At 45.8% G+C, this 22,067-nt stretch overlaps 1 protein-coding gene and 1 non-coding gene across 4 annotated transcripts; one reads left to right on the top strand and one right to left on the bottom strand.

Moving 5' to 3' along the window:
- Window positions 1-314: 314 nt before the first annotated feature.
- On the bottom strand, window positions 315-22,067 carry LOC132581140 (pleckstrin homology domain-containing family A member 3-like). Of its 3 annotated transcripts, none has more exons than XM_060252241.1 (8): window positions 21,868-22,067; window positions 20,468-20,584; window positions 18,368-18,523; window positions 11,859-11,995; window positions 7,669-7,836; window positions 6,314-6,357; window positions 4,327-4,475; window positions 315-1,491 (listed from the first exon to the last, which is right to left on the bottom strand). In XM_060252241.1, the coding sequence occupies exons 1-8, from the start codon at window positions 21,905-21,907 to the stop codon at window positions 1,430-1,432; spliced, it is 873 nt and encodes a 290-aa protein (XP_060108224.1). In that variant the 5' UTR covers window positions 21,908-22,067; the 3' UTR covers window positions 315-1,429. The 3 variants fall into 3 exon arrangements, with proteins under 3 accessions (XP_060108224.1, XP_060108225.1, XP_060108226.1); XM_060252242.1 differs by having other exon boundaries at window positions 7,669-7,833; window positions 21,868-22,010; XM_060252243.1 differs by lacking the exons at window positions 315-1,491; window positions 6,314-6,357 and having other exon boundaries at window positions 4,330-4,475; window positions 21,868-22,003.
- Window positions 6,430-6,500, top strand: TRNAS-GGA (transfer RNA serine (anticodon GGA)). Its single transcript has one exon. It is a non-coding gene; the product is annotated as a tRNA-Ser (tRNA).

Genomic DNA, 22,067 nt, shown 5'->3' with positions numbered 1-22,067 from the left:
TAGCTCTGGCTGCTTCCTGCTACGATGTTGCCATTATGAGTCACCTGCGTCCTGGCTCAGTGTTACCTTCAGTGGTGGTTTAGGAAAGCGCAAGTTCCCGTTTGTGACGGCAGGCAAGGATGTTACGCAGGTGCGCGTGCAACGCCTGCTTTTGAGTAGCAGGCCAGGAGCTGTTGATCACCTCATGGGCAACGGCTCTTTCAGGCAGCCTCAAATCAGATACTCTGTTTTGTTTGAGGCATTGCTTCTCCCAGAAAGTCCCAATGGTACCATCTCCCCCAAGAGGCAGCAACACAGAGCCATGACGTCGTGTGTTTGTTTCAAAATTAGAGTCTTCATTCAAAATTAGAGTCTGATCTTTGGCAGAGATCTCTCTGCATGAATGGGCTCCAGAGAGAGAGAGAGACACACACAACCACTCAAGATCTCGCCATGCTGCTGTAGAAAAAAAATAAAATAAAAGACAGTGCCACGAGACACAGAAATTCACACAAACCTGAAGAAGTTGAGAGAGGGGAATTATTTCATATCTGGTTTGGGGTGGGGTGTGACCCCCTGCCCTCTGTGCTGTGCAGGTGGGAGGAACCAAATGTTGCTGTGGAGGCCAGATGTCCAGAGAGATGTCTCTTTCTAAATCGAGCATTGGCTATGCACTGCCTCAGCACAGGGCTAAAGAGAAGCAAGGACAACGAAGCAGGAACCCTAGGTCCTGCACTACAACCTCCATAACAAAGCTGACTGGGCAGGGGGTGTAGAAGAGAAGAGGAGCTTTCAGGAGAAGGAAGAATGTACACAGCGAGGCCATCCTTGTTGAAGGAAAAGAATGAAAGGAACTTCCTGTCTGAAAATCTGGCCCTTCCAGTCACCAGTAAAGCACCTCCCAAATCAGCAAGGAGGACAGCAGCACTAAGATGGATCTTAGCCTGAGGAGGTGGCCTGAAGGTAGCCCGGACCACAAGCCACCCGGAGCCTGAAAGAACGACTAGCGAAAGCACAAGGATGCTGGACGGCCACGGCAGGAACATTGGCCAACTTGGCCAGAAGTTCCCTTCTGAGCATCCACTGCTTCTCCCCAAGGCCACCTCACCTTTGCCAACCCATCCAACACAGAGTTCAGCCACTACTCTAACCTCTGGCCTCAATCTAACCCTTCTCGCTGGGGGAATTGCCTGGAGACACCTGGCAACAAACCCGGCAACGAAGAACACCTGGTAACCACAAGACAGAGGAACGGAACAGATCTTGGCACCTACTCCTTGCCCATCAGGCCTGCCAACCTTGCAGAATGCATTCGGCCACATGCCCTCTAGGCCCAGGCTGGTCCTAAACTAGAGGAAGGAACCTGGGGCCAATTGTTCTAGCTAGCTAGCTAGCAGTAAGGACAGCTCCAAACAGTCCAGAAACAGCTGAAGTGGCACCAGAGTCCAGGTTACAGTCGCTGGTCTTTGCCGGCTGAATCCACTGGAGAGTCTTGCGCCGGTGATGGGGCATCTGCAGTGGAAAGGAAGAAGAAACTGGCATCAGACCAATTAGCAGTTTCCAGTTTAAAGTAGGGGTTTCTTCTGAGCTCCTTTCAATAGCCTGCTTCCAAGGCTGTGTGTAAGGAAACAATCTCTTTCCTTGAGCAACAGATGTGTCTGTCTTTTGTAACACAAACCATTATCCCAGTAACCAAGGCAAAATTAGGCAAACAGGAGATTTAACCATACAAAGCTGCCCAAGATCAAGGATGAGTAGCACACTGACATCAAAGCTAAGGACAGAAAGGCTGGAAACGGACATATGGTTTGGAAAGTAAATTATTACTTGTGGGCTGCATGTACATGGAGGTTTTTCCTGTGTCTTGGCTTCCAAACTGCAGCAGTTTTTTGGGAGCAGCTACACAAATATGGTCTTTAACTGTCTGCTTTCCAAATCTTACCAGTCCCTGGTACATTCTCTGTCAAAAGTGTTTTGGTCATATCTTTCCAAAAAGCACACAACCCTCTAACCCAGGGGTATCAAATGGGTGGCCTGCAGGCCAAACCGGCCCACCCAAGGCTTCAATCAGGCCCGCAGGGCTCTCTTCTCCCCCCCTTCCTGTCCTCACCCTGTGAATCTTGGAAGCTGCCAACAATGATCCCAGGTCCTTCTTTCTTCTCTTTGCAGAGGCTAAAGCTGAAAGCAAAGCTGCAAAGAAAATGTGGAATGCATTTTCTTTTCAGGCTTCTAGGCAGAGCAGACATGCACAGAAAACCCACTCCACATTATCCTTGCAACTTTGCCTATGTGTTTCAATGAAGAAGAACTTCCCAGCTTTCCTATGGACAGCTGAAGCTTTCTGGAGTTTCCTTTGCTGCCTCTCTTGGGGAAAAGTCTGCTTCAGCTGCAAAAGTCATACAGGTGGCTCTAGTGAGTTGTGTGGGGACTCCAGCCAAGTTGTATAAGTTGTGTTTGGCGGATGTTGCAGGGCCCAGGTGAATTATATGGCTTCAAATTGTAGCCACTTCTACACCTGAGTGAGTTGCACAAATTGCATGGTGGCAAGTTGCCGGGTGGTTGTTTGGCACGGCCTGGCACCGAGGAGTCCTCCTCTGCTGCCTAGCAGCCCCCACAACAGCCACTGAAATCACCTTTCTTAAAGGAACAGGCACTGCTTTTATTATTTGGGGTGGGTGGGTTAACACCCATTAAAAAAAGATTTCATCTTTTTCTGAAAACCTCTGGCTTCTCTCAGGTTTGTCTGTTCTCTCAGGTCTCATCTGTTCCTGGCTCTGTTCTCTGGATTCGAATATCCACAGATGGTGCCACGTTGAGAATTAGGTATACTGATTAGGAGGGTTGGGTGAAAAAAAAAATTAAACCCCTCAGTTGAGAGTGACCTTTGTATGGAATTAAACATGAACAAGAAGCACAGGGCTTCCACCCAAAAGTGCAGCCCCATATCTAGATCAACCCCCTCCCTACACATGTTCCCACTAAACCAGCTACAGCTTATCCAGTGAGCAGTCAGCACTGCCCTGTGTTTTTCCAGTACTCGCTCCATACTGCTGGTGGATGTCAGGACATAAGGATACACAAGCTGTTTTGATGGGGGAAGAGAAGGAGTTTGACATGGGGCTGTTTTTGGTAACAGCTCCCCTGTTTCTCATACTCCTTCATTCCTTGACTCAGACCCTGCTGAAAATTGGCCAGGGAGGGGAAACTACCCCAATATTCTGGCCTCCATCCCACCTAGAAGAGCCTGTCATAGATTTGTGGTGCAAGGAAAGACAAAAGGTACAAAGGAAACCCACTTCATTCCTTCCCAAGCAGCTTTCATCCCCAGTCATTTGATGTGCAGTTAGAAGCAGCCACCAAAGGGCCTGGATTCAGACAGGGGGTCCACGGTGCTCACAAAGGGAGTGGGCATTGTTGTTTTTAAGCATTTTATCCCATTCTGTTTTCCCAATACAAATCTACTCCCTCCCCGAACTGTTTTCCCTATGGGAGGAATAACACTGCTTACCTGCTGTGTCCCTTTCTGCTTTCCCCATAGCCTAAATAATTGTAGAGAAAAGGTGGGGGATGTTTGCATTGGCAAAAGGACGAGGGGGGGGGAGGAGGAACCACTTCACCCCCAGCACTGCAACCCCAGCAGCAGCTCCCCACACCACTGTCTCTTTTGAGTCATTGTCACACGCAGACCCTTGCAGGCAGGCAGAAGGGGGAAAAGTTCATCATACAGAGCAGCTGCCCATTGTGCTGACCCAGAGCCGAGTCTGAGGCACGAGCTCCCCCCTTTTAAATTGTTTTTATTGCACCCCCCCTTGCTATTTTGAAATGTTTTAAAATATTTCAAGCCAATTTAAAAAACTATTGTGAGCTGCCCTGGGGGCCTCAAATGGGGCCAAATGGAAACACACAAACTAACTACCTAAACCTCTGGGCTTGAGACCCACAGCAGGGACTCTCCCCACTTTCTTCTCACAAGAAAGAGAGAAGATTATGATGATGATATTGGATTTATATCCCATCCTATACTCTGAATTTCAGAGTCTCAGAGCAATCACAATCTCCTTTACCTCCCCGCCCCCCACAACAGATGCCCTGTGAGGTAGTTGGGGCTGAGAGAGCTCTAGAAGCAGCTGCCCTTTCAAGGACAACTCTTGCGAGATCTACAGCTGACCCACGGCCATTCCAGCAGCTGCAAGTGAAGGAGTGGGGAATCTAACCCGGCTCTCCCGGATAAGAGTCTGCACACTTAACCACTACACCAAACTGGAAAGGGGTTAGCTGCGCCTCTACCTACTGGCCACACTTCCCCTCCCATGAGACCTCACACAGATCACTCTTGGCCTCTCCTACCAGCTGCTTCTTCAACGACGGTGCCGGTAGGGCTTTCTGACCGGCAGTTCTGCTGCCCCCACTGCTGTGAGCGGAGCATCACCATCTCCTCCAGGTTGCGCAGAACTGTCACGGTGCCCCTGGGAGGGATCCGAACCGACTTCAAAGCTCTGCAAAGAGAAGGCGAGAAAGAATAATGTGGAAGCAGCAGACATAAAGAAGGATTTGTCAACAGGGGAGTGGAAGAACCTGGGAGGGAGATTTTTTTATGGGTGGCAGGGTAAACACAGTGTTGGACTAGGGTCCTGGGAGACCTGGGTTTGAATCCCCACATCCACAATGGAAGCTTTCTGGGTGACCGTGGGCCCATCATCATAAGCTCTTGGCCTGGCCTATGCCACAGGGTGACATGAGGAGGGGAGAATGATATTCTAAGCTGTTTTGAGTCCCAACTGGGGACAAAAGTTGATAAATACACATGAATGCGATTGTGACACAAAGGAATTCTGCACGATTTGACTCCCACTGACTTGTGCCTTGTATACCGCCTAAAGTTAATCTCCAGTCTTGTCGATCCATTATGTTTTCCCACTGCTCTAAGCCATCTGAGGGACTTGGGTGTTCCATTGGACATTTGATCAACCACCAGGTTTTGTACTTTCAGTGAGATGCCTCCATATTTGGTTTCTTTTCCCCCAGAAGCCCATGGGTGGGACCTGAAAACAAGCACCATTTCAAATAGGCCACGATCTGGGTCAACATTTCACACGAGGATGCTGGAAAGGCATGACCTAAGTTCACGAACTAAAACATCAGGAGGAGGAGGAGGATTGGATTTATACTCACCTTTACTCTGAGTCTAACAGTGGCTTACAATATCCTTTCCCTTCTCCTCCCCACAACAGACACCCTGTGAGGTAGGTGGGGCTGAGAGAGCTCTTTTGAGAACTACTCTTGAGAGAACTACTCTTGAGAACTACTCTTGATAATGCAAACCGAAGCAGAGTTCTCCTCTTCCATTGATGTCAATGGGTTGAGAAGGATAGACCTCTGCTTAAGAATTGCATTGTGAATCACTTCATTTTTGTTTTAAAAGTCAAAGCACCGGCCCAGAAGGGGACAGGAAAGTGCTGCTGATGGTGAGGGCTGAAATTTTAGCTGGAGTTGGTCTGCATTTTCTTGGTGCCTCCAACTACTTGACTTTGTTCTCTGTGTTTTCCAAGGTAAGGAAGAAGGATGTGGGTGTGCTCCTGTATGAGGACTATCAGAGGCCAAAGTCACTCCAGGATTGCTAATAGCTGTCTGAATAAGCTGCCCAATCTTAACCTCTAAAAGCTTGATTCTTTCAAATATAACATCCCGTTTTAGCGATTAGCTGCACAAATAGCTGGACAGAATCCCTTTGGTTGTTAGAGCTTGCACTGGAGCTGACATCCATACCCTCTAAGTTATCTTTTTTAACATCTTGGAGCAGAGTAGCTGCCACACCCTGATTGTTTGCCTTGTCAGCGTCTGTCAGAAGGTTAGCCAGAGGAGCATAATGATTAGAAGTGCGTATGGAGAAGGCATAGGGGAATCCATTTGAAGAGAAATAATCATCAATTTTTGTCTGCTTCCTTGCTGGTAAGAATGAGGAATCCTCTCCACCCCTAGCCCTTTTAAGGCCATCCCTAAGAGGTTCGGAATAAGTCTTTCTCCTGAAACTGAACTGATAGGGTGCTTAACTCTTTCCCCCATGCCACTACCCCAGCCTAAATCTTTCACCCTAAACTGTTATTTGATGGGCTGTCACCAAGTCTCATTTGGAAAATTCTGGGAGATCTGGGGTGGTGCTTGGCATAGGTTGGAGAGGGAAAGGGGTTCAACAAGGATATACCACACCCCCCCTCCTCAATGCTACTTCATGAAACTGATCCCCCTCCCCACAGCTGTTTTGTTTTCTTAAAAATAATTTTAAAAAATGCCACAGGAAGTTTCATCTTTGTGTCCTTCTTTTCTGGCTGCTTACCTGTCTGTGGAGACGACACCCGTGTGGCTCATTGAACGCCTTACCTGTGAGGGAATAAACAAGAGAATTAGGGCTTATTCATTATAAGGCAGCTTCATATGTTCATAATTTGTGAGGGACAGTGGCTCAGTGGTAGAGCATCTGCTTGGAAAGCAGAAGGTCCCAGGTTCAATCCCTGGCATCTCCAACTAAAAAGGGTTCAGGCAAATAGGCGTGAAAAACTTCAGCTTGAGAGCCTGGAGAGTCTGAGTAGACAATACTGCCAGTCTGAGTAGACAATACTGACTTTGATGGACTGAGCATCTGATTCAGTATAAGGCAGCTTCATATTAGACAGCATCCTTTATGTCTGTCCTCTCTCTATGCTACTTTCACCATCACAAATGTGGATTAAGGCAGACCCAAAATACATTGGAAAAAGTGGGAAATACCATTTTAAATTTGAACGAGTTAAAAGCAACTGCAGGGAACAGCTATTTTAAAAAAATAAAGCAGAGCCCAGGCTCGGAATGCCACAATGGGGGGAAGGAATGGCTCTTGACTCTGCCCCCGCCCCCAGTCATTTTCCTGTGCTGGGAGTTATTTCCCCATTTTTGCTGCTCCACGTGCACAAAATATTCCATATGGATTGGCAAAAATGGGAAAATAACTGGTAGGCACTGGATATTGTACTATGACAATCATTAGCAGCTGGATTTTCCTGTGTGGACAAGCCAGCTCAATTGCAAATGATTGCTATGGAGCAGTGATAGTGCTGGGATACAACCCAGGTGAAAACATTTGTGTTGTCTTGGGCTTTTAGTCCATGGGGCAGTGTCCCCTCTCCTGCCCTTCTACTTCATTTTGTGTTGCAATCTCGTTTTTTTTTAAAATCTAAATTTAATTTCTCTCTTTTTAAAAAAGTGTCTGTATTGTTTCATCCTAGCCTGTGCCTTTTATTGAATGTATGCAATTGTCAGATGACAATTTTAGGATGAATCCCCAAAAACGTAGTATGCAACCATAACAACTACCGGCTCTGCTTTACTCCACACTAGACAGAACACATTTAGAATACTATGTCCAGTTTCATTAAGACAAATGCAGACAAACTTGGAACAGATTCAGGGGATGGCATCCAAGAGGGTCAGAGATCTGGAATGAAAATGTAATGCATGCCTTTAGCCTGAAAAAGGGCTCAGGAGAGACACAGTCACTCTCTCTTCAAAATACACAAAGAGTCTGTCATATGGGAAAAGGTACAGCCTTGCTGGAATTTCAGTACCACTGAATGCGTTTTTAGATTTTTATTGTCCGTTCCATTTATCCTCTGCGTGCATGGTGATGAATAAACTAACAAAGACACAAATACATACCCGATGAGAATGTGGGAGTTTGGTGCCCACAAAATCAGAAGGCTGGGGGACCGAAGGATGGTAGAGTTCGGGAGCCAAGCGGGTATTGGCAAATTTCATGCATTCTTCTAGCGTGGAGATGAACTGGCTGCAGGTAGCCCGCAGCAAGGATGAGGCTTCATTCATCTTCTGGGGGAGCCAAGCATAAAGAGAGTGGGTAAGAGCCTGCATGGTTACTCTGATCCTCAGAACCACAGTTCTGGATGGAGTCAGGCCTAAAGAGCCTTGACCTAAAGACTGATCCAAACTTTTGGTTGCTGAAACAGTGCAGCTCACTTTCCCATGCATCTGTTTAGCTCCTCAGGATCCAGGTAAGGGCGCTTTCAGAGATATGATTCTGCATGCAAACATTAAGGATGAAAGGCCTGGGCCCTTTTAGCAATCTTGGAATTGGCCCCAAGACCTAACTTCAGGGATCGCTCAGGAGCTATGGAGGGGGATCATGCACTCAAGCTTCTTTTCAGGGTGAATTCTGGTCTCCTGGGGTAACAGCAGGGCCAACAGTAGCCACAGTTAAAGCTTGGTTTAGGTTTATTAAATTTATACCCTGCCTTCCCCACCAAGGCAGGCTCAGGGCGACTTACAACAATAGTCATAATAACAATAACACGTTAGTGCATCATATTAATAAAATCAATTAAAATTTAAAACAGTTGGTGCTAATAACATTCTTGTGTTATTCAGTTTCTATGACGTCAGTATATCCTGGATTCCTCCTGCTGTTATAAGTCTCAAAGTCAACTGAAAGCAAGCCGGAAGAGTGTGGACTTACAGGCCTTGCAGAACTGGGCAAGGTCCCTTGCTCATCCAGGAGAGGGTCCTTGCTCATCCAGGATTTTTTACCCAGGTTTGAAGCTGGCTAAGAATTCCACTTGGAGGACAGGCGGGTGGGTGGGTGCAGACATAAGGTTTCTGATTACTTAACCACAGCGAGGCAGTCAGGAACAGGCTGCAGGGCTGCTGGCTCCCTCCCGCCACCCCCTCCATTCTGGAGCACAAAACCCATGCTTCAAAAACACACTCTGTGTTCTGCTAGGTAAAAACCCCAGCAGGCTCAGCTGCTGAACACCAGCCCCATCTCACGCCGATCCCACTCCAAACAACTGTTAGGGATTAGATCCCACCACAGAAAGCCTCCATGCGATCAGGGGTTTGAGGCAAGCCAGCAGTGGCTGCAAAGGAGGCTGAGCTGTACTGGTATAGGGCATGGAGCTTAGCAGTAGTTCAGACATACAGCGACCGCCACCCACATCCCCAAGAGTTGCTGTGATCCAAGCCCTGGGAATACAGCAACTCTGTCCAAGTCTACAGCTCAGCAGTGCAGCCTAGTGGACGCTGTTCTGGAAGATCTTTCAGTATACAGTTACAAGAACTGGGTACAAGATTGGTGGCTAAGAGTGTCAGACTAGGATCTCGGTTCGAATCCTCACTCTGCCATGGAAGCTTACTGGATGACCTAAGGCTAGTCAGATTCTCTCAGCCGAACCCACCTCACAGGGTTGTTGTGAGGATAAAAGGAAGGAGTAGAGAATGATGTAAGCCACTTTGGATCCCTATCATGAGGGGAGAGAAAGGCAGGGTATAAATGAAGTAAATAAAAGCAGAGAGACTGATGTTGTCTCTCTTTCCACCTAGTGCATTTTTATCTTGCCTTTTTCTTCAAGGAGCTCAAGGCAGTGTACGCCATTCTCCTTTTCTCTGTGTGATCCTCACACCAATCCTGTGAGGTAGGTTGAGCCTAGAGGAAAAACTGGCTCAGGATCACCCAGCAAGCTTCATAGCTATGTGAAGATGTGAACCTGTTTCCTAAGATCATAGTCTGACACTCCAACCATTACACCATACTGGCTCTCAATACACTGTTCCACTAATGTGAGGGCTATTGATGTTTTCATTTTCCCCAAGTCTGGGAGGAGACAGGGATAAATGGCTATTGTTAAAGGAAGGTGGGACTATAATATCACAGCCTCAGGGCTGACAAAGGTTCCCCTTGCCCCACTTATGTCCCTGGGAAAGGCACAGGGCCAAACCCCACAGCCTCTGCTTTGAGAACCAAGGGTGCTAATGTATTCGAATAGTGAAATCAGTGGCAGCTCACTGGCTGATGGTACTTTTCCAACATTGCCATGAGAAATGAATCATGTTCCTGCCCTTCTGCTCAAAAATATGCTTTTGTTGCTGCAGCCCACCCTTCTGTGCCAATCCAACTCATCCCTAATTTTTTTGATATTTACTGAATGCTATTCCCCCTAAGCAAAAACCAATGAGAAAAGGAGGACAGATTCTCTCAACCTAAGAACCAGATCAGGTTTTATCACCTCCTACCACCAAGCTTAAAGGGCTTGGATCATTGGGTGCAAATAATCTGGAACCATATACTTGTCAGGAACATTATGTGGAGCACCCTGTCTCCAAGTAGGGCACTGCGCGCTCATGTGTGATTTTGTAGGTGTGGGGGAGAACCTTCCATGTGGTGCAGTGTCGGATTTGTGGCTGCCCCCGACTCTGTGATTGCTCCTCTTCAAAAATGGCAAGACATCAAATTTTGGGTGCTACAGGGGGTGGGGACAGTAGAGGGAGATGTTGGACCTGTCCTTTGTATTAATACTGCCCAGGGTTCGATGGCTTTGGAGAGCGGAAGATGTTACATGATCCTTGCCTATAACTGATGTAGTAGCACCATTGTGATTTTATTTGATTGTTTTACTGTTTTAATATTGTCTATTAATGTTGCCTTTGTTTATTTTAATGTAAACAAATGCCAAGACCATGGAGGCTTTACAACCAGGAAATGACAAGAAAATACTCTCCATGTAGCTTCTGTTTAGATTCTATTTTATGCTGTTAGCCGCCCTGAGTCTTCATAGGATGGGTGGGATATAAATCTAATGTAATGAATGAATGAAAAGCCCCCTCTGAAATGAATGAGAACTGCCTGCCAGATTAAACCAGAACTGCACAGAACTTCCTGGTAGATAATGCCTCATGTTGAATTCATGGAAGAGTAAGTACCTTGTGGATTTTCCATCCTCCCAGAAACCAAAATATTCCTGCCTCTTATCTGATCTGGGCTTCCGCAGGTGCCAACTTGCAAATGGGCAAAATCAACAACTGCCCATCCATGCGTTTCCTCCAGTGTGGCTCCTTGCCTCATGGAGTGGCCAGCACACGATGGTCAAGAAAGCTCCCACTCCCCTGGCCTTCAGCAAACTATGCAAAACTGAACTAGACAAGAAGGCTTTTTTGCACAGGTTGATCAGGTTGTGCTGTACAAAATGGTTCACATTATTCATAAATAATTGGGATTGTGGTCTATACTGCTGTGTATAGCTTATTATAATCCTGTTTATGTAGTTTTTATATAGCTTAATGGGTTATCTGAATAGTTATGCTATGCTGCAGTTCTTTCTGGTGCTTCCAGACTTCTAAACTCCTAATGCACTGGTTACTGAATGCTCCGTTTTGTTGATTGTACTGACTCACTATGTGTAACACGCCGTGAGTCCCTGTGAGAAAGGCGGACTATAGACAATGTAAATGTAATTCTGACAAAACATGCTTTAGGTTGTAACAGCTACATTCATTAATCTTTAAGGTGTAGCCAGAGGTCTTGGGTATTTTGGCTGCAACACACTAACATTATTCCTTCTCTGAAACATAGAGGCTACTCATCTGTAACTGCCGCTGACACTCCAGAAACCTCTGTAGACACAACTGTCAGGAGTCTGGATTGTGGAATGGACTCTGATTTTATGGACATTAACAACGGATCATTTGCCTTCAGGCTCTCCCCCTGGGTGGGATGCTTCATTTTGCTGCCTTGAGCCACCTTCCTCCCAAGCTCCCCCTAACAGGCCCAAGGTGGTATCCAGAGGCAGCATCTCAGAAGCCCACTTTGGACCCTGCCAATGGCAGCATTAGCATAGTCTGGGAGGAGAAAACAGCCACACTGGGAGTCCCTCACCAATTTCCATTCTCTGCTGCATTGGTACCCTGAGAAACCACTTGGGTGAGGAGCCAGCCCTCGAGCAGACAAAGATTGCCTTTTGCTCAGAAATGGCACAGGGTATTGCCTTCTTTGCAAGCCACTGTGCTGCATGGAGCTGGATCCTGCAACTCTTCATACACACAACTTTAAGAGATGTCCCCACCTGAATGTCAAGCGGAGAGCCATTGTCTTGGGGATGCGTTGCCTCCTGCACAGCCAGGACCTGCTGTGTCAGCACATCACAGTATAGCCGCAGTTCGGACAGCTTCCTCCCCAAAGACTCGTGGCTTAGGTCCAGGTCTGAAGAAGACACATGAACACACGGAGTTATACAAATACGGCCAGCGCCCTTTTAGGGGCTGCTTGTGGAGCAACTGGGTGCCCTTGATGGGCACCTTTACATCTATATCCTACACCCCAAATCTTGGACTCCATCAGCTTTCCAAATCTCACAACAGCCAGAGACGAACTTCTCCCCTCCCAGCATCTTTCCAGTACACATTTAGCTGTTTGTTAAGAACAATGAAAGACAAAAGGTAAGAAAAGAGCGAGAGTCCAGTAGCATCTTCAAGACTATCAGAATTTGCAGCAGGGTATCAGCTTTCATGAGTCACTGCTCACTTCTTCCCCAGCAGTGACTCATGAAAGCTCCTGCCCTGCCACAAATTTTGATAGTCTTTAAGGTCCTACTGGACTCTGACTCTTTTCTACTGCTACAGACTAACACAGCTACCCGTCTCGATCTATCTCCAAAAGGTAAGAAGGCAGCAATGAGTGTATCTAAGTGTGCACATAAAACACAGAACTGTGGCTCAGCGTGCTTGCAACATGGCATGGGACAGTAAATAACAACAGCAGTTTCTTGAGCCCTATGGGAAAAGAGAAGGAACACAGAGGGCATCTGCAATGGTTGGGAAAGTGTGCATTTGGGGATGGTCTATGCGTGCAAGTGGCAAGACTCAAAAAGGAGTCCTGTCGCACCTTAAGAACATAAGAGAAGCCATGTTGGATCAGGCCAATGGCCCATCCAGTCCAACACTCTGCGTCACACAGTGGCAAAAAATTTTATATATACACACACACTGTGGCTAATAGCCACTGATGGACCTCTGCTCCATATTTTTATCTAACCCCCTCTTGAAGGTGGCCATGCTTGTGGCCGCCACCACCTCCTGTGGCAGTGAATTCCACATGTTAATCACCCTTTGGGTGAAGAAGTACTTCCTTTTATCCGTTTTAACCTGTCTGCTCAGCAATTTCATCGAATGCCCACGAGTTCTTGTATTGTGAGAAAGGGAGAAAAGTACTTCTTTCTCTACTTTCTCCATCCCATGCATTAAAGAGTAACAGATTTGCTGCAGCAAAAGCTAAACATGATAAAGAAATGAAACAATAGTGGTAACTCCTGTTTTTGTTTATTGTAGCCACAGAACAAGTCCCCCAACCACACTTGTAGGGGGATGAAAAGGCAAAGACCTCAGGTGGGAGAATGGACTGCACCATTTCCAGTGGCAGGAGCAGGATCATATTTTTGGAACATTCGTATTGATTTAAATCTCCTTGCAAGTAGAAAACCAGTACAGAAAGAAAACAGAGAACAGGGGAGGGGAGGAATAGAAACTTTGTTTCCTGCTGTGCTAACTTTGCTATTGGCTTGGATTTAACCCACCCCCCTGCAAAGAACCATTCAAAGCTGAATCTCCTATCCTCAGCATCATTCTTTCTACCACTCCATTGTCATCTTCTTCCACTGGCTACCCCCAATGGAATTCGTGCCACAGCTTAGTCTCCACCATGGCAGGACTAGGATTTGAGAGACCCAAATTTAAATCCCCAGTTTGCCATGGAAGCCTACTGGGTGACCTTGGGCCAGTCACACATGCTCAGCCCTACCGACCTTACAGGCTTGTGGGGAAGCTAAAAACAGAGATAAAGAGAACAAAGAAACAACTTTGGGTTCCCAGTGGAGGGAATGGCAAGGTATAAGGTAAATGATAAAAAAATAAAAAAATGTAACCAGTCAGAATAAATATGAACCCTTGCAGGATCAAGAAAGTGGCCCATTTCAGTACTCTGCATTAGACTAGTCCGTAAGCAGTTTTCCCTATAAGCTGAGTTAGCTCACAGATTTTTTGCCTTCAGATCACACATTTTTGTCTTAACTTAGGAAGGATGACCTCAGAGCACACTCATTTATGCAGTACGTAAGAACATAAGAGAAGCCATGTTAGATCAGGCCAATGGCCCATCCAGTCCAACATTCTGTGTCACACAGCGGCCAAATATACACACACACACACACACACAGACACACTGTGGCTAATAGCCACTGATGGACCTCTGCTCCATATTTTTATCTAACCCCCTCTTAAAGGTGGCCATGCTTGTGGCCGCCACCACATCCTGTGGCAGTGAATTCCACATGTTAATCACCCTTTGGGTGAAGAAGTACTTCCTTTTATCCGTTTTAACCTGTCTGCTCAGCAATTTCATCGAATGCCCACGAGTTCTTGTATTGTGAGAAAGGGAGAAAAGTACTTCTTTCTCTACTTTCTCCATCCCATGCATTATCTTGTAAACCTCTATCATGTCACCCCTCAGTCGACGTTTCTCCAAGCTAAAGAGCCCTAAGCGTTTCAACCTTTCTTCATAGGGAAGGTGTTCCAGCCCTTTAATCATTTCAGTTGCCCTTTTCTGGACTTTCTCCAATGCTATAATATCCTTTTTGAGGTGCGGCGACCAGAACTGCACACAGTACTCCAAATGAGACCGCACCATCAATTTATACAGGGGCATTATGATACTGGCTGATTTGTTTTCAATTCCCTTCCTAATAATTCCCAGCATGGCGTTGGCCTTTTTTATTGCAAATGCACACTGTCTTGACATTTTCAGTGAATTATCTACCACGACCCCAAGATCTCTCTCATGGTCAGTCTCTGCCAGTTCACACCCCATCAACTTGTATTTGTAGCTGGGATTCTTGGCCCCAATGTGCATTACTTTGCACTTGGCCACATTGAACCGCATCTGCCACGTTGACGCCCACTCACCACCCCTCAACAGATCCCTTTGGAGTTCCTCACAATCCTCTCTGGTTCTCACCACCCTGAACAATTTAGTATCATCCGCAAATTTGGCCACTTCACTGCTCACTCCCAACTCTAAATCATTTATGAACAAGTTAAAGAGCATGGGACCCAGTACCGAGCCCTGCGGCACCCCACTGCTTACCGTCCTCCACTGCGAAGACTGCCCATTTATACTCACTCTTTGCTTCCTATTACTCAGCCAGTTTTTGATCCAAAGAGGACCTGTCCTTTTACTCCATGACTCTCAAGCTTTCTAAGGAGCCTTTGATGAGGAACTTTATCAAAAGCTTTCTGGAAGTCAAGGTAAACAACATCTATCGGGTCTCCTTTGTCCACATGTTTGTTCACCCCCTCAAAGAAATGTAACAGGTTAGTGAGGCAAGATCTTCCCCTACAGAACCCATGCTGAGTCTTCCTCAATAACCCGTGTTCATCAATGTGCCTACTCATTCTGTCCTTGATAATGGTTTCTACCAACTTTCCCGGTATTGAAGTCAGACTGACTGGCCTGTAATTTCCCGGATCTCCTCTGGAACCCTTTTTAAAGATGGGGGTGACATTTGCTACCTTCCAGTCCTCAGGAACAGAGGCAGATTTTAATGAAAGATTACAGATTTTTGTTAGAAGATCCACAAGTTCAACTTTGAGTTCTTTCAGAACTCTCGGATTTATGCCATCCGGACCTGGTGACTTATTAGTTTTTAATTTGTCTATTAGTTGTAGGACCTCCTCTTTTGTCACCTCAATCTGACTCAGGTCTTTCAACACCCCTTCCAATATTAGTGGTTCTGGGGCGGGCAAACACTTCTCATCTTCCACGGTGAAGACAGAGGCAAAAAATGCATTCAGCTTCTCAGCCATTTCCCCATTCTCCTTCAGTAATCCTTTTACCCCATGGTCATCCAAGGGCCCCACTGCTTCCCTGGCTGGTTTCCTACTTCTAATATATTTGAAGAAATTTTTATTGTTGGTCTTTATGTTTTTTGCAATATGCTCCTCATAGTCCCTTTTTGCCTGCCTGATCACAGTCTTGCATTTGATTTGCCACTGCCTGTGTTCCCTTTTATTAATCTCACTTGGACTGGTTTTCCACCGCTTAAAGGAGTCCTTCTTACCTTTTACAGCTTCCATTACTTTGTTTGTTAACCATGCTGGCCTCTTCTTATACCTGTTTGTGCCTTTCCTAACTTGTGGTATGTATTTTATCTGAGCTTCTAGGATTATAGTTTTAAATAGTCTCCAAGCTTCCCCAAGGGTTTTGACCGTATTTACCTTTCCTTTCAGTTTCCTCCTCGCATGCCTCCTCATCTCAGAGAATTTACCCCTTTTAAAGTTAAATGTGGTTGTGGCGGTCTTTTTGGGCAACTCCCTATTATACAATTTATACAATACAGTAGCTCACAACTTTAATGCCAGTAGCTCACAAAGTAGAATTTTTGTTCACAAGACTCTGCAGCTTAGCGGGAACACTGTCCATAAGCTAAGACTAATTCCCGTTGCTGCAGACAGTGAGCTGAACTGAACCAAGAAAATGATCTAAGGGGCAGGGCTTAAAACGCCCAGGGATTTCCGGCTAGGTAAATAAACGTTGTTGATTCAAGATAAGAGCATCCTTAACAAGCACCAATATCCTTGTCCAGATAAGCTCTAGATCTAACAAGCCTGGAGGGGCCAAGACAGAACTGGCTCAAGAACAATTAAGGTACATTCCAATTTTTCAGTACTCTCTAGCTTCTTCAGTTGCTCATTTTCTTTCCATATGTTTTCAGAATAAACTTCAAAACTTCACAGACATTCTGCATAGTACAGCATCCTTCAACATTCCAGCCTCTCAACATCCTGCCATATCCTGGTGTGACCAAGCAACAGAAACTTGTGTTAAGCTGGGCAGAAGGGACCACACTTCATTCTCAATAGCACCTATGAAGTGTTTTAGGGGACCAAGAAAATGAGCTGCCATCTGGGGCACAGTTGAGAGGGAGCAAAATCTGACTTCCATGCCAGGATCTAGTATTGTGTTAGGGCAGGTTTAGCCACTGCCTTAAGAGGCAGGGAAGGAGGGGCACTGAAAAAAGGATTGCCCTCCCTCCCTCCACCCATCAAGGGAGTGTTATTAATTTAAACACAACAGCACAGCATGAAGCCACCTTATTGTGACCCTCCTTGTGGAATTCTTGGTGCTAGCTGTAGTGCTAAATCACTGCAAGAAGCTCTGTTTCCCCTAGTCCTCTTAAAGCAGTATGAGAGCAGAGAAAATCCATTTCACTACATCATAAGAAGAGTTCTGCTGGATCAGACCAGTGGTCCATCTCGTCCAGCATCCACTCATGTCTCTCACACAGTGGCCAAGCAGTTTCTTTGGAGGCTAACATCAGGGCATGGAGGCCAAGATCCTCCCCTGATATTGCCTCCTGGATCTGGGGGGATTCAGTAGTTTAGTGCCTCTGAACATGGAGGTTCCCCTCGGTCACCATGGCTAGTAGCCACTGATAGACTATCCTCTGTGAATCTATCTAATCCCCATTTAAAGTTGTTTATTCTTGTGGCCATCACTGCATTCTCTGGTGCACTGATCTTTCTCTCTATCCCCTGCCTAGTTCCCATGGTGGAATTATGACCATTTCCCCAGCCTTTTGCTAGCAAGGAGCCATACTTTGTGACCCAAGAATGTGCTAGTGTGAATTGCTGGGAGTGTAAAGCCTATGTGAGCTACTGTTGTCTAGGTTAGCAAGGAAGTATAGAAAAAAAGGGGGGCAGAAACAGTAAAAATACAAAAGGGGAAAAAACCAAGGTAAGTAACAGATGGGGGGCAGACAAAGCGCACTATGGCACGTAGAGAGATGCTCTGTGGCAAGGAATGAGGGGGGGAAGGGGTAATAGAAAGGAGGATTAGAAACCAATCAATGGAGAATGGCACGTAGAGAGATGCTCTGTGGCAAGGAATGAGGGGGGAAAGGGGTAATAGAAAGGAGGATTAGAAACCAATCAATGGAGAATGGGTTATAACACAACAGCACAGAATCGCCAAATTAAAACAAAGGCTTTTCTTTGGGAAACACAGTAAAGCTTGGGTCTGTGCACCCATGCTAGCATGGAAGATCAGTGCAAAGAACATATCTCCACTTTGCAACCAGAATAGTTTTGCCTGCTGCAGATCACACAGCCAACCAATGGGTCAAGCTGTTTAATGGCTCACATGGAGCACTTTTACATATGTCAATGGAGACTCTCACCCATGTATGAACTGTAAGTGGAAAACTAGGCTATCCCTCATTCCTCTGGAACATGGTTATCTCCTTGGATATCCACATTTTTAAAAAGAAGAATGAAATCTACATTAGTTCTCGGGAGAGAGCAGGCATACAATCCAGTTTCATTCCACCCACAATACAAACAACTGAACAGGCTCACAGAGGTTTGCCAAAGAAGACAGGTTATTTCAACCTAATGGCAGTTTATCAGGATGATAATCCTTACTTCACTTGTGTCCATCTCTGCCAACACCCTCCCTAATCTCTACACACAATCCCTGTTATTTTAAGCTCCCTCAATGCCGCCGACACATTTCTAAAGAACAAACCTTTCTCTTTCTGGCTTCTGCTGTCTCCAAGGCAGGCCTTGGAGCTGCCCAGGGCCACCAGCCATTTCTGTCTTTCGGCAGCCCCTCCTGCCTTCAGGTAGAAGTACTGTTCACCTGGGATGACCAGTTCCATACGAGTGGGGTCAGTAGTGTGCACTACATGAAGGGGCAGAGAAAAAATCAGAAACATCAAAAGAGATAGCAAAAGCTATAATGTCAGTGGCTCTCTTGCCACATATTCCAAGTACACAAGATTCTGAGTACGCCCACCTTTGCAATTTGCAATAACTACTACCACCACGTGAAGTCTGTATCAGGTCAATGATGATTAGGGCTGCCAGTTCTGGTTTGGGAAATACCTGGAGATTCTGAGGGCGGAGCTTAGGGGGAAGGGACCTGAGAAGGTACCTCTATGATACCACAGAGTCAACCCTCCAAAGCAGCCATTTCCTCCAGAAGAACTGATCTTGGTGTCGCCTGGAGGTTGGAAACTCTGATTGTGGATGCCCTGAGGAAGAACTTGGTGCTCACCTTTTCAGTCTGATTTTGAAAAGTATTGGGAAGGCTAAAGAGTAACTAACCCATAAAAGGTGAGTGACTTGGAATATATGCTTTGGGTGAATTGGGGGGGCCGCCAAAAGTACACCAAATTCAGCACTACCCAAAAGATTCTGGGGATACAATTTTTGACTGTTCCTTTATGAATAGAAGAGCCCATTTCTATCAATATACAGTCCAGGCCTTATAAGGAAAGGAAGCTGGTGACACTTGAAGCTGGGAAAGAAGCAGAGTAAAACTGCAGAGGGAGCATGTACTAGAATGAAGAAGCCTGTAGAATCTGAGGCTCAAAAACAAATCAGTCTTCTTGGGCCTGTTTTCCACATACCCAAAAGTCTATAGACCAGGAGGTCTGCAACTTATGGTTCTACAAACAAATGGAACTTAATATGGCTATTAAAGAAAGGAGATCTTTAAGCTAAAATATGTAGAAGGGTGGAGTGACAGAATAACTGATATTTGAACAGAATGGCAGGCAAATATTTGTACGGGAATAAAGGGCTTCTTGGAGCCTAAACAGACTTTACAAACTGTACAAGCTTGCCTTAGAGACTTGCAGCTATACCGTAGCTGCCAGTTTCCAGTGGCGACTTGTGAGCAAAACTGGAGTGGGGCCTGATTTGGATCAGGAGCACTGAACAAGGAAAAGGAGGAATTCCTGCCTTTTCCCTTATGCTATTGTTGGTGACTGAAACAGCCCATGGGCTTTTGTGTGCATGTCATTACTTGCTTTGCTGGGAAACAGAGACAGCTCACCACAGAGAAAGTAATATCTCTGTCACTGAAATCAGTATGGGGAGAAGGCAGGAATTCCTTTTTCATCCATGCAGTGGTCCCAATCCAAACTGTGTACTTCAGCATGTTTACCTGTATGTCACCACTGGGAACAAGCAGCCACAGTATAGCTGCAAGTTCCAATGGTAAACTTGTGCAGTTTGTAACATCTAGGTAGTCTCTCTGAGAGACTTTTTATGGAAAAGAAAATTGATCATGGTGAAGTTACTAGTAACCCCAGAACTCACTGTGCACAGATTTCTGCTAGTGGGCTAAAACATTTGTGCCAGGTGTTCCTGTGTATTGCAAGTGTTTGTGTGTGTCACATCCTAATAAAGAACTCACAGCAATCAGTGTTTGGGCTGTGGAAGCTTTATGGATTATGTGATATCATGTCAATGAGATGCAGCGTTCCCTCAAAGCTGAGTCAGTGTGAGCTAGCTCACAGGTTTTTTAGCCTCCGGCTCACATTTTTGTCCTAGCTCAGGAAGGATGGCCCCAGAGCAAACTAATTTATGCAGCAGCCAAATTGCTTGCTCACAACTTTAATGCCAGTAGCTCACAAAGTAGAATTTTTGCTCACAAGACTCCACAGCTTAGAGGGAACATTAATTAGCAGTAATATTAAATGGTACAGTTTCAGTTAAGCAAAACTTTCTTTTGTTGATTTCTCACTCTGAATTCTGAAACAGTCTTTTTAATTGCTAAAGGTAGCAAACCTTTGCAGCAGATATAGTATAAGCCCCCTCCAATATTAATTCAGCCTACCTTTGATCTCACACACAGCCATCTTGATGCTACCTTTGCTTCCCTTGCCCACATCATCCTGTGAGTCATAATACGAAAGGATGCCATTCTCCAGCACAAAGTATCGTGGCTGCCAACCTGAGGCAAGAGATAGAGAAATTAATATCTTCCAGCTATCTAAATTTCTATTGGCTCGTGTTTGCTAGGCTTGTCTATGGTAAGCCAGGTAGACCCTCTACGAAAAGAATAATCAACTTAGCCTCCACGCCTAGACCAAGGAATACACCCAAAGAGGCTTTTTTGTTTTGGCTCAGATCCCTTCAAGTTGCTAGTTCACATTGAGTTTTGGAGACCTGAGAGGTCAGCACAGACCATTAGACAAAATCTCTAAAAGTGCCTTTCCTTTAAATGTATACAAATGTATCCTGCTTTCCACTCTTATGGCATTGTTCTTACCTATAATGCTTCAAATAGTCTGGGATCTGGGCACCTGAAACACTGTTTACTCCTGCACAACCTTAAAACTGGCATCAAGGCCCTTGCCTTGTGTCTACTCTGAGGTAAAGCAAGTGGCAACAGAAAACAGGGCCTTCTCTGTGGTGGCACCTTAGTGTCAGAATATTCTTACTGCAGCAACTTTCTTGGTGCCTAATTTACTAAGCTTCAGTTACCAGATATAAACTTTATTTACTTGTCCAGATCAACATGCATAACCCTGTGCTTAAAAAACAACAACAAAAACTAGCAGTTTCTAAGTCACCTTTCTTTCACTTCTCTCTCTCTTTCTCTTGTATTTTTATGTGTCCTTGTGTGAGTGTGCACCTGGAAGTTATGGCGACCTCTGGTGACTAACCCCTACTAGGGGCCTGGAAGATATTCAGAGAAGTGGCTGAATATATCCTGCCCCTGTTCTCCTGACTGCTGGTATTCCAAGGTCTCCCATCCAAATACTTGCAAGAGTTGACCCTGCTTAGCTTCTGAGATCAGGCATGCCTGGGTTATCCAGGTCAGGGCACTCCACTGTTCTTCTTCATCTCTATTTTGTTTTATATTTGGGGCTTTCAAGAGAGAGAGACACGCACACAACAGCATTCAGCTTCATTAACAGAGAAAACTCCAGGAAATACTTTAAAATAAATAAATACACTTATTTAATTGGCATCATGAAAACAACAGAACAATATCCACTGTCTGAAAAAAAAGGGAGAGAACTTGACTTTTCCTTTTGAAAAAGACTTAACGACAGATCTTTCCTAGGAGGATTTAGGGATGTGGGTGGAAGGAAGGAGCCCCGATTCCTGGGTTCAGTTCCTACCTATGAAACAGCTATGCTGCTAGGATACGAGAAGGGGGGTTTTGAGCCCTGAAGGCCTGCCTTTTCAGGTAACGAAACCGAACCCACTTGAGGACCTAAGACTCACCTGAAAGGTAGTTGGTCCATTTCAGCAACGCTCCCTCCATCACCAGCACGGCTTACTGACATCGCCGGTGTGCCGAGTGTAGCCAATTAGGGCTCTGCGCCGGTAAAGTTGAACCAATCACACAACAGGATGGAGGCGGGCCCACTTAAGGACCGGGGCGAGCGAGGCCAAAGGGAAAAGAGGCAATTGGCTGCTAGAGT

Source organism: Heteronotia binoei, chromosome 13, assembly GCF_032191835.1.
Source record: "Heteronotia binoei isolate CCM8104 ecotype False Entrance Well chromosome 13, APGP_CSIRO_Hbin_v1, whole genome shotgun sequence".
NCBI classification, from domain to species: domain Eukaryota; kingdom Metazoa; phylum Chordata; class Lepidosauria; order Squamata; family Gekkonidae; genus Heteronotia; species Heteronotia binoei.
The sequence above is the reverse complement of the archived record's forward strand: the minus strand, read 5'-3'. Positions and strand labels throughout refer to the sequence as shown.